This window comes from Melanerpes formicivorus, unplaced genomic scaffold (genome assembly GCF_026170545.1).
Source record: "Melanerpes formicivorus ecotype bairdi unplaced genomic scaffold, bMelFor1.0.p_v2 SCAF_22, whole genome shotgun sequence".
Taxonomy (NCBI): domain Eukaryota; kingdom Metazoa; phylum Chordata; class Aves; order Piciformes; family Picidae; genus Melanerpes; species Melanerpes formicivorus.
The window spans coordinates 7,383,693-7,399,386 of record NW_027142374.1 but is presented as its reverse complement, the minus strand read 5'-3'; the positions used below and the strand labels follow the sequence as shown (position 1 = coordinate 7,399,386).

Genomic DNA, 15,694 nt, shown 5'->3' with positions numbered 1-15,694 from the left:
AGGTCATGTTTATTATACAAAAAGTTCAGAATTTGTACAAGTGCTGGGGCTTGTGAATGCTCTTCTATTAGCTCTTATTTTTACCAGTTAGTCTAGTTGTTTCCACCCTTAACAAGTTTTTTTCCTATATTCTAGACCATGATGAGAGTAGTATCACTAAGGCAGACTGATTTCAATGGAAAGCTTTAGTCCATCATAAATAAGGACCTCTAGGCACTTGATTCAGACCCTGATACCCATTTCTCTGCAGTAAATTACACTGCAGTGTAGTACCAACAACTTGTTGGTTGTTGTGCTTTTGCTCACCATGAAAGGTAAGAGTTTGCAGTATTAGAGCTTTGTGTTACTGATGGGTTTTGTACAGCAAAACTTGAGTATGCTGGAAGTGGCTGTAACAGTCATATGCTACAGAGCCAGATGAACAGCGATCTCAGGGTGCTTGGATTTGTGAATTGGCCTGGGATTTCACTGGAAAATGATACACTGTTCAAAGTAAAAACAGGCCCAACTCACCTTTTCTAATTGTCCACACATGTATTTCTATTTGAGGTGGCTTTTCAGTCTCTACTGCAAATTTTCTGATGGTTTCTCCTTCCTTTGTGAAAATGGATTCATAGACAGGAAATGTCTCTTTCCCACAGAAGTAATCCTTGTTGTCAATGGTTTGACTTGGCACTTCTTCTATTTAAAAAAAGACCAAAACACATACAAGAGCTGTAATCAAGTCCTCCAGAACTTATTTGGCACCAATAGCCACACAGATTTAGTTTAGAAGTTTTATTTGTATGGCCACACAGATCTGTCCCTAGTTAAGCTCCAGATTGTTCTATTCTACTGGGTTATGGTGGTCTGTCCATGGTGGCAAGGCATTATACATATTTATAATCCACTTTCGTAAGGAAATAAGCTGTGTAAGACCACCTGGTCTCCAAGACTCCCACCCACCATTTTTAACTTGTTGTCCACTTTTCAAGCATATTTGACATAACAGTAGAGGTCTCAGAGTTAATTAACTGAATGAAAATTGGTGGTTGGACAGTGAAGCGACCCAAATTACTGCTTGCTGGGGAGAAGGGCAGGTAGAACCTGCAAGGTTTGCATTTTGCTCAGCAGCAGCCAGCTGGCCAGGGAAACCCTGGGCGAGCCACAATGCACACTATCTATTGTCCACCTGGAAAGGTTGTAGAACATTTAAATAGAAATTTCAATTATTCTGTTGGTAAATGGAAGTTGGACAAGAATGTGAGAGAGATGATGCCACTCAGAAACTCTGACTTCTGTTTGTGGAAAAGCCTAAGAATTAATACATCTCCACAGGCCAAGACAAACTGCAGGAAGAGCTTCGCCTTTCTTTAAAATGGCACCTAGAACCCCAAAGAAAAGAGACAGTAACTTTCTTTTTGCTATTCAGTTTTCTGTTGAAGCCTGTTAGCCAGTTTTTTCTAACTATTCTTGTCTCAACTGAGCCAAATAAAAGCTATGGATCTCTTATTCACAAGTATACAAAAGGATCTAGATGCATACCCATTGCCTGCTTACTGCCACTGCATGGTGCTTGCTCCCAGTAAGTGTGCATCTGATGAAGGACTTCTAAATACAATTGAACAACTCATTTCCTCAGAGTATTTTTGCCCAATGCACCTCCAAACAAACATAGAAATGGGCCATACAGATTGGAAAAGAAGTTTACAGGCATGAGAGGCAACTGGACACCCTTTAGCCTTTAGATCATATGCAACAGATCATTTGGCAAAACCATCAGCAGATCCACATTAGCAGAAGCTTCACTAGCCATAGGTACTGATTTTAGGGAGTAACACCTGTGTAAGTTTAATCATTAGTGTAGCACAGAAACAATGCTACATTTGTGCTAAGTTGGTATTTATTTTAAGGATTAAGCTAAATAACTCACACCAATCACTTTATAATTAGGGCTTTTGAATCCTTCTGATAAATTTTAGAAAGAAGAAATTATATTAATGCAAATTTCACAAGCCAGAAAATTATTTGAAGGTTCTGTGGGCACTTCAGTCAGGGAAGGATGGGAAAATCTTTTGACAGTAATGAACTTCATGTGTATGTTTCTGTAGTAATTCTCTTTGGAAATGAGTGTCAGGAAGTCATGCTAACAGGAGAGAGAAAGGCTGGGCAGAACACATACCCACAACAGCAAGCCCCCCAGCTGAGAAGGAGTAGTGAATAGCTCTGCCAGTCTCACGCAGAGACCTCTACACACACATTGGCACAGCAGGCACAGCTATTGCTGGTTTCATCAGATCTTCCTGTGACCAGATGGCTTGAACCAAGCCCCTTAACACGCACAGCAAAAAGGTGGTCTGTGATCAACTTTGTTTTACCTGGGCAGACTTTACAGCATTTTCCTTCTACTTTCTGAGGGTATTTGCAGGGATATTGTTCTGGACAATGAATTTTCTTACATTCTTGTTTGGTGATGTTGCAGGTGCACAACACACACTCTACAATCCCAAAGGCTCGGAGATTAGGATGCCAAGATTCACCATGTGAATACGTTTTGCCATTTGAAACACAAACTACAAAAGAAAAGAACAAGAAGCACAAAGTTCATTTGATTCATGCACATTTGTTTAAAGCACTGTCTCTCAGTGCCTCTGGACCTGCTGGTCTCTGCTTGTTAACTTTAACTAGGAGTTCTACTGCTTAAAATGAGCCTGAGCCTGTAATCACCCTCTTCTGGGCAGTTTTGCTTTGATTCCAACTCCTCTGACACTGGTGTCCATCATTCTGGAGGAGAACAGTGAAGGTGGCCAAGTCAAGTATTTGATTTGCTCCTGCCCAGTGTACACATTTCATTTGTGCATCACTAAGCAGCTTATAGAACTCACTCCTCCTCCTCATCTCAGTTCACACACAGGATACAACCTGTTACACTGGCTTCTAGAATAGAATCTGTAGGTGAGAAGATCATGACATTTGCTGCTGAGTCATCTGCACAGCTTTTCTTGCCACTAGCTGAACATAGCTTTTGCTGAGAGACCCCTGCTAGCAGTGGGGTGGGTTACTGTCACCTATGGGCTTTTACTGCTTTTGCATGGGAGTTCCTTCTACACAGCACACAGAACAAAGAAAGGGAACATTGCCAAATGAAGTTTAATGTCCTTTGTGGAAATACGTATGTCTATAGGTACATAGAGACATTTGGCTTTGGGAATCACATGAAAGCATTAACAAGACATGGAAGGGTGCACATGGGACTGAAATTCCATTCCAACAGCATCTAAACACCTCAGTGTATTTATCCATCACTGCCCTTGAGAGACAGAGAAATACAGCTGCCAGGAGGAGAGTGGAAAAATCCATGTCTGGTGGAAGCCAGTTTGGGTCACACAGCAGTTAATGGGAATTATATCACTTTACACCATGTTTGCATTTGTCCTATAAACCTTACTTCTTTCTTTTAAAATATTTTATAAACACAAAGAAAAATGCAAACTAATCCTAACAAGGCAAAAGAAAGGGCAGTGCCTGATTTCTAAAAGCAACTAAAGCAAAGCTGGGCTATGTTGTAAATATTTCCAATTCTTCTAATATGCCATCATTTTTATTAATGCTTTTATTTGTAAAATATGTTCTTCTTTTGCCTGTAACTTTCAAAAGCAATTTAATTTTTATCTGTAATCTGAAATTTACATCTAACTGGTACCAGATGTGACCAACTGGCTTATACTGTACTGAGTTACTGAGATTTATGAGGAGTGGGTTTTGCCATGTATTGTCTTTCATGGGGTTAAGCTATCATTTTGTTTATAATTAGCTACTTTTTAACTCTTTCTTAAGACACATTTTTATTTTAGAGGTAGGGTCCAGTTTTTCTCAAATGAAACAAGTGAAGTGTTATTTGTATACTTAAGAACATGGGAAAAAAATATAAATGAGAAAATTGGAAAGTACTCAGCTGCTCAGCAGGCCTCTTACGTGCTTAAAAACTGTTATTATCAGTTACATTTATGCTTATATGGTTTTATTTTTCCCAACTAGAGTTCTCCAGATCCTTTGTGGACATGAATATTTCATGATTTCTCCTTGACAGTGGAAGGGATAATACTAGACATTGTGTAGATACATATTCTCTCTGGTTTAAGGGTTTGTTTAGCACAGAACAGTTAAATAATTACTCTGAGGTAGCAGATGAACCTCCAGTTGAAGCCAAAACATGGCAAATAACTTCTAGTTCCCTGATGCCCTGTTTTTTAGTGCTCTGCATGTTTCAAATGATAAATCTGTATCCATGCAACTGCATGGTGTTTGCATGTCAGGAGAGGTTTGGGGTTTTCTTTAAACTTGTTAAAATTCGTCTCAAGGGGCTTGTGCATTAATTAGTAAAACACTTGTTAACTGCACAAGAACAAAAGAAAATACACGGTCAGCATTCCTGTTTCCATCATGAGGATCTCTCAGACACTCTCCGGGCAGTGAGTGTCTGAAGTTGAGGCAGTTACTATATACTGCATCTAGAAATATGCTGTTCATCTGTATGCCCTTTATTTGCTGAAACAAATCAGTTAGAAATTGCTTTGATGATGTCTTCTTGGGTGAACTGCATGTCAAAGATGTTGCACTGCATGGAGATTCCTGCTCTTAGAGTCAGCATCAAACACTGGCATGATCTGAATGTTTTTTCATGCTTGTTCAGGTGGATAATAAAGATCCTATAGCCAACATTCCTTCTGTTAGTTAATACCTTAAAAGATTAGTTGGCCCTAATACAAGGGCTTTTAACTCTTTGTGGAGAGTTTCAAGGATATACTGATGGGTATTTGTGGATAGATGCTCTCCTGAAAATGCATTTTTACAGCTATTTTCGTTCATGGCTTCTTAGGCCTGTTTCTGCAGCACTCTGCTCACTTTGGTACACCCACTGTCGAACTAAGCATCTTGCCCTTTTTATTGTACAAAACTTGCTGTCCCACTAACTGGAAGGCTTGCCATACGGGCTCAAAGCTCTGCTGTCCCCATAATGGAGTATGTCCCTTTGAAGGCACTTAGAAGATTCTTAGAGTGAGATTCATTACCTTGGTTACCTTTGCCTCTTTGCAGCTCAGGCATCCAGTATAAACTAATGCCTAGCCTGCTTCAATAATAGTCATGGAGGAGGAAAAGCTCCCCTTGCATCCCACTGTCTCAGACAACCAGCCTAAGTTGTAGGAAATCATAATATTGTCTTTCTTGAGAATAATTTGCTAAGCCTTGGAGGCAGAAAAACTCTTGATACTGTGGAAAGCCTTATGGTAAGATATTTGTGGGCCAGTTTAAACATGCACTGTTTACAGTGAGTAAAGGTACAAAATAGGAGACAGTGGAAGAAAATAACCACAAACAATTCCCTACAGGACAAGTTAGTGTCTGAACGAGTTAGTGAATGTAAATGGTGGTGTCCTTTATGGCACAAAGCACTCATCTCTCTGGTGATGATGTCTGGTGCCTCTGCAGACTGAAATGCACAGCTGTATCTGTAGGCACCACTGACCTCAGTCAAGAGCTGATTTCATATCCTTTATAGCTTAATGCTATTTCTCTCCCTGATTTGCTTTAGGTCTGTTGGTACCAGTGTGCACTTCATAGATTCTGCTGGATGTTTTGAGAAGTCTTTCTGAGCTACGAGTGATGGATTCCTTACCCAGAGCCATGCTGTAAGAATATTTGTCTTTACCTCGTCCATGCTTGTGCTTGTTGTTGATGACAATTTGTACTATTGTTCCTGAAGCTTGCTGGGGATCTGGTAGGACTCCACGGTTACTCCTGGAACTGGGAAATCGTGGAATGTTGACTACCTGCCTTGCAGAGCTGGGTGACAGGTCATAATGGGAGCGATGGTATGAGTGTCTCTGGAGGCAGAAAGAGACCAGGAAAGTAAATGTCTCATTCCAGTAAACATGGGGAAAGAGGCTGTACTAGAGGCTGGACACAGTGAGAAGAGTGTTGTCGCTATCATCAAACATCATTAAATGAATTCATTTGCTGCATTAATGAATGGTATCACATTAAATAAAGGCCATTGAGGTTTTGTGGATAGTTAACGTGGTAACAAAGTCATCTACGCATGTGGCTTACTCACCTGGCTGTGAATGTTAGTGTAGGTGTCTTTGTCTGAGTTGGTCATCTGAAGTCCTTAAACAAGTCAGTGTACAGAGAGGCAATTTTAGAACCTGACCTGTTATGGATCTCTGTATCATGAGGAGATGAATCACCACCCAGAAGTGCCTATTTCCCTCCATGTTCTAAAAATGGTGTTCATAGCTAGATATCTGCTTTACTGGTCTCTCTTCTAAGATTAGATGAGAAGAATTGTGAGCCAGTTCAGTTTTCCTCACGGAAATTGTTTTCTACTATGGCTCCAGTGGCAGAGCACATCCAGAATGACTGTTCAGCTTGTCTGCTTGCAGCTTTAAAGTAGCTTTAAGGCCAGGATCAGCCTTGCACAGACTGAGCCAAACCTTACTAGTCTTACAGACTGAGAAGCCTCATTTTATTTACAAATGAAAGTAGTAGTATTATGCAGTATATTTTACAGAGAAAAAAACACTGCTTGTTGTCAGAGTATTAGTTTCCAAAATACCCATGGGCATGAGGAATAGTTTATATTACATCAGTTATTTTATAAAGGCTAATTCTTCTCACTCATCCAAAGACCTGTTGGTTCATGTATCTAGTTAGTGCACCTAACACTTAAAAGCTTTTCATGGTCTCTTCAAATGCTGTTATAAAAATAATCTCTTGAGAGTAAGTTGTTAACAGTTGGCATTAGCCCCAGAGGTAGTGAAGGCCCTAAAGTAAATATATACATGTCTGTATGTTTGCAGTTACATTTTAAAAGCTATGTTTGCAGATGTGACCGTCTCTCACCACCACAGCAGAGCACACAAAAGGCTGTCAGATTTTATTCTTACAGAACATATATAACCAAAACCAAGTCCAGAGCCCACGGGAGCTCATGGGAGTTTATAATTCAGCCCTATTCATGAATTCAGGTTGAGTTTATTAAGGGGTATGCACAAGTAGAAGAAGCCTATTTTGGGCTAGATTCACAGAATCCAGGATGAAGCAGTAGATACTCAGACCTCTTATCATCCTTTACTATTTTTCCCCATGTACTAGCACACACTGCACAGCAGGAAAACATATCTTTAAATCGTAAGTCAGACTTACAGCCTCTCTGTTGGCTGGCTGCCGGAAGATATCTCCATCAGAATGTTCCCACGACAATTCTCCATCTCCTGTACATGAAGCAGAACAGTATCAGTTGGGGGGGGAATTATGCAGCACGTGGGGAGATACTTAGGGGAAAAGTCTCATCCATCTTTACAGCTAAATTTAGGGTGGAGGTATAGAAGTCAGTCTGTAGTCTGACCTTGTCATGCCAGACTCTGTAGAGACCAAAAGGAAGATGCCTTCTCAAATGTTATGCAAACTCAGGATGAAGACTTGTTATCAGATTTATGAGGTTTAATGATACTATAGGCAAAGTAATTTCCAGCAACCATTTGCTATTTGATCTCATGCAAAGGTGAGATGTGACTTAGCTAATCTCCCAGCAAAAGGCTAAATTGTGTGACCTCCCATCTACTGTGGGCTGAGGGAGACCTCGACTACAGTGCTGCAGTTGCTCAGCTGACACGTAGCTTGGCTGAGAACTGAATTCTGAGTTATTTTTTGCAGTCAGATCCAAGTGTAGCCACTAATAAATAGCACTGTGTTATACATATGAAGAAAAACTAAGCCATCTTTTGTCCTGCAAATTCCCTGTCCCCATATCTAGATGGTTGGGCTTTTCCCTCTTATTTATGCTTCATTTAATAAAAATGGAGAAGTCATGATTCATCCCAGGTACGATTAGGAAACAAGGAGGTGCTTTCATCTTTGTCAAAGACAGACTGTTCCATACTTCTGTGATGCTTCCAAGAATCAATGCAAGAGGCTTGTGGAGCCAGGCTCTGGTTCCTCATAGCCAAATATGTGATTTATGGAAAGTTGGACAGAAGAAACCCTTAGTTTCTATTGCTATTCAGGAGCAGTCTCCAGTTAGGGTTTTTTGTTTGGTTGGTTTTGTTTTTTACAGACAACATCATAAATATAAAGGTAAATAAGAATAAGCTATGGTGGAAATCACACCAGGGAAAAATCAGTTGAGGCTATAGAGATAATGCAGCTTTAAGAAGTTTTTAGAGCTGTGTTTAGTGGTGTTCCTTGATAAGGCAAGCAATGGAACCTGATTCTTGGAGAGCTTGTACAAGAACAGGAGAAATAGTGTGGAGCTGATCTGGGAATTTATCCCAGTCTTGGAATTCAGATACAGGTGCAGATAAAACCACTTTGTTAGTGGCTCAAAGCCTCACTCTAGATGTGTCAAGCACTACACTAGGATGCAGAGCAGTGCCACCACATAGGGAGCCTTACATTAATGACACAGATTAGGGGCTTGTGTCCTCAAAACAGGATAGCTGCTGCAGCAGTAGTAGTGAGTGACACAGCCCTGGGAGATCCATGGTGCTGATGCAAGTATGCAACCAGTTCTGGAGTTATCTCATCCAGATTTAACTCAGATCCAGCATGGATCCACTACCTTAGTGCATAACATGTATTAGCATTTTACCCTTTATGCAGTTTATGGTAACTTTCCCCTGAACTTAAGGGGATCCTGACATAAATCACCATCTGAACCTTAGTGCTTGGAGCCTTCTCTAGTCAGTAGTAGATGAATTAATAGGAAAATCAGTACACTTTAGTATATTATGTTAATGTATTTGGCCATGCAGGGAGCAGAAACTGACTCAGTTTCTTCCCCATGAGCTGTGCTAGATCTTGTTTAGGTTTGCATTTCCTAAGAATGGCAGTGGGGACATAAACCAGCTTGTGCCATGTTGAAAAGGACAAAGCTGCTTATGAGATAAATGATCATATTTTAAAATAAGAGTAATAGACAGTAGAATACATTAAAAACCCCTGCCTAAGTGGAGGCATTGGGTTCTCTCTACTGCATAAACTGATTTAAACTCACCTCTCATATGGAATGAACTTGCTTCTCATAATCACTCTCTGGCTGAAGTAACTGATTTCTCCAGTGCAAGGTTTGTTTACAGCATAGCTACCATCTGACACTTTGCACTTTAAATTCAGTATGATTTTTTTAACTGGAAGAAGTTGGTTTGAAATACAGCTCAAGAAATGATTAGGGAACAGATACCAGGAATAGGATGATTAGCAAAGGTTAACTTTAATTGACTGTCTGTGTATTACATTTAAAACAGCATGTCACTAAGCTTCACCTTGGGAAGCAAGGACTGTCACTTTGCCTGCCTGAGATAAGAAAGCTTTATAAGCAGCTTGCCTGGCAAAATATTTAAAGATACTCTGGAGTAACATGGCAAAGCAGTACAGAACGAGGAACAATCTCCATGCAAAGGAGTACTGCACAGGGATACTCATCCTCGCTCCGATTCAGCTGACGTATTTAAGCAGCACACAGCCAAGAGATTAGTTCAGGTCCTACATGGTGCCACACTTCAGTTAATTACCACTGCCTCTCTGCAGGTTAAGTAGCTTAGAAAGCTTGCTACACTGACAGGACATCACAGTTGCTACCCAGGAACTTGCTCCTTCAGCATGTGCTGCACTCTCTCTGTACCAGGTTGCATTATTAAGCACTACTGCACTCTGAGGTACCCTCTTTTTGGCTCAGACCCTTCACTGCTCAGAGCTTCTGGTCCAGTGTGTCTACTCAGTAACTCGGAGGATGGGGACTGTGGGATTGTGCTGGTTTATGTTTCACAACACCCTATGCAAAATTATACAACTAACAAGATAATAGTCTTTATTTGTACCATGCAACAGTACTGAGTTCAGGCAAGCAGAATCTCAGAAGGATACAGCTGTACACATCTGCAAGCTGAGGAGTTTTACAAAGCATCTTGGCATTGCTGGTATCAATAGAGTGGCCCTTCTGAAACCCATGGGTACCTTTACGATCTGGCCATAGGTGTTTAGATAGCCTAGAAGAGGCAGTTCAAATGCCACAATACTAATAGTGAGATAAAATACATGCATAATTTCTCAGACCTTATATAGGAGTTTAGGCAGACATTTAGGTTTAGACATTTAGAAAGCCTGGAAAGGCCCCTACAATCAAGTGTCCTGTGTGTACAAGATCTAAGATGGAATTGCTAGTAAAAGCCACCTCAGTATGGACTGACAACTGATTTAAACTGCAGTAATTGGCCTTACCCGCTGAATTGGAATTGCTGTGTCTTTCATAACTGGGGCAGGTTTTGGTAACCTATCAGTTAGAAGCTCTTCTTTTACTGCAAAGCTTTTCTACCCAGAGCAAAGCCTTGATTTACCTTGTTACGGGGATGCAACTTTATCATCAGTGCAACCTCTCCCTGCTCCAGTTTAGGAGAATAAAGGTAGCAATGTCCCCCTGCTGGAATTTAAGGTTTAATTTCCCAACATGCACTGGATGGGAAGCTTGCAGACAAGTGTCCTGAGTCACAGTGCGGGTGCACAGACAGGGCAAGGAGTAAATTCAGAGCCTGTACTTCTGTGGTGGTACTCAAACTTACCTCTGCAAACTGGACAGCAGGACTCTGGAACAGACACTGGGAAAGAGCAGGTTAATTTGGGACACGTCTTCAGCCCACAGTACACATTTCCTTCCTGACGGTCAAACACAAGGAGAATTTAGGAGTCATTCATTTGCCTAGCATATGCAGTTTTTATGGGCATGCTTAAATCTAGTACGTGTGTTTATATAAATACCACTCTCATATGCAAAGGCAGAGTACCAGAGCAATGAAAAGTCTGAACAGACTCTTTAAAGCAATATGGAAAAAAGGAAGAGGTGAAAGTGTGTGGGGAGAACTGCAATTATTGTAGGCTGAAAATGCACCTGATGTTGTTGGTACTAAGATCATCCAGTGTAAATTCTGCCCCCTGCTCTTCCTCTGTTGTGTCTTACCACAAACTGGAGGAATAACTTAGCAGGAACTAAAGGTCATAAAGTCTGCTCAGTATTTGGCCTGTTAAATTTGTAGGTAATGTAGAACGCAAGGATGATTTGATCAGAGGAAGTCTGGAGTTGCCAGTACTTGGTACTGAAGAACTGGCTGGATTGAGAGGGTTACTTTGGTTCAGACACTAGCTCTGAGGAGTCATGGGATGGGATGACTGATCAAACATACTGGATTCAAACTGGTGACATCTCAGGAATGGCTTTGTGGCCCAGTGCCACTTTACAGAGCTGTCCCTTCCCGTCCTGTGGGATCTTATTTATCAGTTCAGTCCAAATGAACTCAGTTTCAGTCAGTGACTTAGTACCATATTTTCCAGTCAGGTTGAAGTGAAATGTTCTATATATGCACACACATGGCAGTATTTTACCTGATGCCTTAGCACTGTAAGCTCACTCACAGCCCATGCTTGGCAGGGTAGGTTTTGTCCACTGTGTTTGAGTAAGCAGTCACCCAGCAATTCTTGGGTGCTGCAAACTGGCCCTGAACACTCATGAGTTTCAGCATTAGGTCTCAGTTCCCCACCCTTCATATGTATTGCTTATATTTCAGTGCCTTGTCTTCTGGAAAAGAGAAATAAAGCACAGACAGAGCAGAGCTCTGTCAAATCATGTTACTTACTGAGCAGCTGCACTGGGCACACTGGTTTGCTTGCCTGTTTTGGAAAAGCCCCTCTGCCACAAACATTTCACCATGGTGGTAGGTGGTGCCGTTGTATTCACAGGATTTCCCAGTGATTTTACTGTTTACTGAGAACAGGGAGTCCTCTGGAAGCAATGGGAAAGGAACACTTGATGAAAATGTTCTTGACAATACACAGTATCACAAATACAAGGGAGGAAAACCTTCCCTTCTCCCTCATTTCTCTTTATTATACAAGGACAAGCGTTGTCATATTACAAAGTAGAAGAGATACTCTAATGCTGCTATTTTGCTGAACTCAGTAATTCACACAGTCAAGTCAAGATGTCCCAACTAATCTTAGGATGTTGATGATCCACTGCAATGCCAGCAGTGACAGCCATGTTTCATGCTGCTGGCTTTTCTCCTGCTCTACCTGCTGTAGCTTTTGGTATTAGGATAGACAGGTGGAGTTTTGTGCCCACCTGTTCCATTTACACAACTTTTTCATGCTCCAATGTAGAAAACATCAGATCCTGCATACAAACAGGATCCCACTATCAATAGCACTGTTCTAGCATGGTTTCCCCTTCTTAGTACTGGTATAATTTTATCAATGATTTGGAATTTTGCAGCCCACAGAAGAAAGTGCTGCAGGTTGGCCATCCACAGTCCCAAACCTGCTGGCAGAGGGGCACAGATACTAGTGGTGGAACTGGGTGACAAGAGAAAATTATGGACTATGCAAGTGTTTCTTCCTAGTGGCCTTCACAATTCATCGCTACTGTTTTCAAAAAGGGCAAAACTTGTCAAAGAACAGTTCAAAAGCCACCCAAAAGCTGATTTTTCTGACATGCATTTTAGTATCAGATATGCAAATGAGTGCAAGACGACAGTCTCAGTTCAATACTGAAACCTGTTTCAACTCAAAAGCATGCCCAATTCAGCACCAAATGGGTTAAATGTTTTTATAAGACACAAAGCTATCCATACCTTATGGTAAAGCATCCCCTAGATTGTTTAACAATTAGTAGTTGACAAACTGTGCAGAGGGATTATACTTTACCCGTGCAATGTACATCACTTGATACCTGTTGGGCAGTGGATCTGGAACTCTACAATTACATTCACATGAATTTAGCATCTCAGCATGGGAAAAACATTTCAAACAAGAGCTGGAAGTAACAGTGAAGTGTTTGTTCTCTGCAGCCCGAATCCCTGCAAATTTCTAGGAATGCAGCTGAAATTTCATTCAGTGGGTTTGGGTTTTCATGTAAAAGAAACCTGACCTGAAAATTCAGGTTTTGCTCTAGCCCCTTTCACTATCTATCAGATAAACCTGGGGAGATATTTGTGAAACTGTGCCACCACAGAAGCACATTTTTCAGCTGAGAGCTCAAGTGAAAGAGCAGTTTTCTGCTGGAATGCACTGGCATTAAACACTGACATGTAGAGTTTTCCATAAAAGCATATATTTAGTTATATTGGTCCATGAGATACTAATAATATTTGGAATGGTAAATGTCAAATCTGGCTGTGAAACATATATGTACTACAGTATTTGAGAGTGAGTGGGTCAGCAAAGAACATTCTGTAGGAGAATGGCAGGAGTCAGCCATTTAGGGTTCCTTGCGTGACGTTTCCTTTCTCTTCAAGAGAAAGACATGGTATCTGCACTTTCTCCTTTGAAGCACCAAATGCATCATTAGAATTAGAAATAGAATTAACCAGGTTGGAAAAGACCTTTGAGATCATCGAGTCCAACTTACCATCCAACACTATCTAATCAACTAAACCATGGCACCAAGCACCCCATCCAGGCTCTTCCTAAATACCACCAGTGATGGGGACTCCACCACCTCCCTGGGCAGCCCATTCTAATGGCCAATCTATTTTTCTGTGAAGAACTTCTTCCTAAGATCCAGCCTAAACCTCCCCTGCAGCCTGAGACTGTGTCCTCTTGTTCTGGTGCTGTCTGCCTGGGAGAAGAGACCAACCCCCACCTGGCTACAGCCTCCCTTCAGGTAGTTGTAGAGAGCAATAAGGTTTCCCCTGAGCCTCCTCTTCTCCAAGCTAAGCAATCCCAGATCCCTCAGCCTCTCCTCATAGGGCTTGTGCTCCAAACCCCTCCCCAGCTTTGTTGTCCTTCTTTGGACTCATTCCAGCAAGTCAACATCTTTCCTAAACTGAGGGGCCCAGACCTGGACACAATACTCAAGGTGTGGCCTAACCAGTGCTGAATACAGGGGCAGAATGACCCCCCAGCTTTGTGTCATCTGCAGACTTACTGATGATGGACTCAATACCCTCATCCAGATCATTGATAAAGATATTAAAGAGCATGGGGCCCAGCACTGATCCCTGGGGGAATTATTTCAGTGCAATCAAGAGTGTCTAATGATACCTTTCTGAATCTTCTCCATAGTACAGACCTTTCACAACACCTGTGCATGGCAGAGAAATACAGTGTTGTTGGCACTTTCTGTATGTTTTGCTAGTAATACACATTCTGGAATGGCAAAATAGATGCTCTAATGAAGACACATGGCTTTGAAAGTCATCAGCAATAGATTCAAATGACAAATTCAGCTACTGTTCTATTAGGCACAAATATTGGAAAGCATGAATACAGAGGTACTTCTTAGAACCGTGCCTCATTCTAAAACTTCTGTCACCATAGTTTCTTGGGCTTTCCAAGAGTTATCTCATGGAAAGCAGACAAAGAGATTACCAAACCCTTAGTTATCTTATTTGCTTCCCCCTTGGGCAACTGAAAGAGCAGTAGAACTGAAAAGAAATGAAAATAAAAGGAGAAATTCAAGGAGAATTCACATGATTCTTTCCTGGATATGAGGCCCTGCTCTTGTAGCCACTGCAGAATATTGCTGTGCCCATGTGGGATGCCTGGCCAAAAGCTAAATTTTCAAAGACCAATATTTGAATGACTCACTGTGACTCTTCAGAGTACTAGATGGATAGAGTAAATTTTACTGCATTTTTATCTTGGTTTATGCCACATTGCTCAGATCCTTATGAAATCACTGAATGCCTTTAAACTGTGGCTTCTAAATAAGGGAAAGAAGATGGTGATATTTTTATTGCTTGGAAAATGTCAGTGGATAGTTGCAGTAGGTCATTGTTTTCATCTACATTTCTTTTAAGCTGATCATAAAAGTTAGGCCTGTAATAGCTAAGTCATAACATGAAGCCTAAAACACATGTGCATCTGCCTCTCTGGAATATGGGATGGAATTATATTGATATTTTGAAGTCTTATTTAGTGAAACAATTATAAGTAAAGTCAGTTTCAATTACAGAGAATATGACCATGGTTTAGGTCCTATATTGCATATACCTGTGGATATGATTATCTTTTAGCTGAGTGAATGAGGCTACTTGGCTGTATACAGTAAGACTTAGAAAGTTTCCAGAACAAGACCATATTACTGTTATTGCATAAAATATATACAGTCATATATGGGAGACAGCATATTGGAGAGCACAACTGATCCTCTCCAAACACAGCATCTGTCTAAGGCTGCAAGGAAGCTTTGTTTATACTCCATGTCTAAATATAACTTCTGTCTGGTGCAGCTTCTCCCTCTGTCTTTGCTAGTGTGTGACACTTTCTACAGCTAGGACTTGCCTTGGTTTCTTTTTGAAGGCTCTTTAAAGCACATCTAATTAGAAGAGTTCAGACTCCCTCATGATACCATATTATCCTGTAGCATGTGAAATTAGAATCATTGTGGGTTGTTTTAACTCTGAAAAATCCTAGCATTAATATTGATATCAGCATATATTATATTGTGCCTTAGTTAAGATATATTAGAATTAATTAAATGCAAATATGCTGCATTGCTCAAAGCTCTATTTGTAAACCTTGCCTCTTAATCAGGATTGTTCCCAAAGCTTTATCTGGCATTTTAATGGTGCTGACTAACATTGCTTTAATTAGCTGCCTCTGTAAAGTACCAGGCAAACCATCTGTGTGAATCCTTTTAATTAACTGGGTTCAATCTGAGCTTTTT

The 15,694-nt window shown here is 40.9% G+C and overlaps 1 protein-coding gene and 1 long non-coding RNA gene across 3 annotated transcripts in view; one reads left to right on the top strand and one right to left on the bottom strand.

Moving 5' to 3' along the window:
- The window catches only part of LOC137447985 (uncharacterized), an 87,904-nt gene that overhangs the window by 47,915 nt on the left and 24,295 nt on the right, over nucleotides 1-15,694 (top strand). The window contains exon 2 of the long non-coding RNA XR_010988956.1: nucleotides 5,573-5,669. This is a non-coding gene — a long non-coding RNA (uncharacterized lncRNA). The remainder of the gene's footprint in view (nucleotides 1-5,572; nucleotides 5,670-15,694) is intronic.
- Nucleotides 1-15,694, bottom strand: part of CHRDL1 (chordin like 1) — a 44,194-nt gene that overhangs the window by 4,841 nt on the left and 23,659 nt on the right. For both annotated transcript variants that reach the window (XM_068152033.1, XM_068152035.1), the window contains exons 5-10: nucleotides 11,664-11,809; nucleotides 10,596-10,689; nucleotides 7,186-7,253; nucleotides 5,690-5,864; nucleotides 2,358-2,552; nucleotides 514-681 (exon numbers count right to left, since the gene is read on the bottom strand). In XM_068152033.1, coding sequence (XP_068008134.1) covers nucleotides 514-681; nucleotides 2,358-2,552; nucleotides 5,690-5,864; nucleotides 7,186-7,253; nucleotides 10,596-10,689; nucleotides 11,664-11,809 — 846 coding nt within the window. The remainder of the gene's footprint in view (nucleotides 1-513; nucleotides 682-2,357; nucleotides 2,553-5,689; nucleotides 5,865-7,185; nucleotides 7,254-10,595; nucleotides 10,690-11,663; nucleotides 11,810-15,694) is intronic.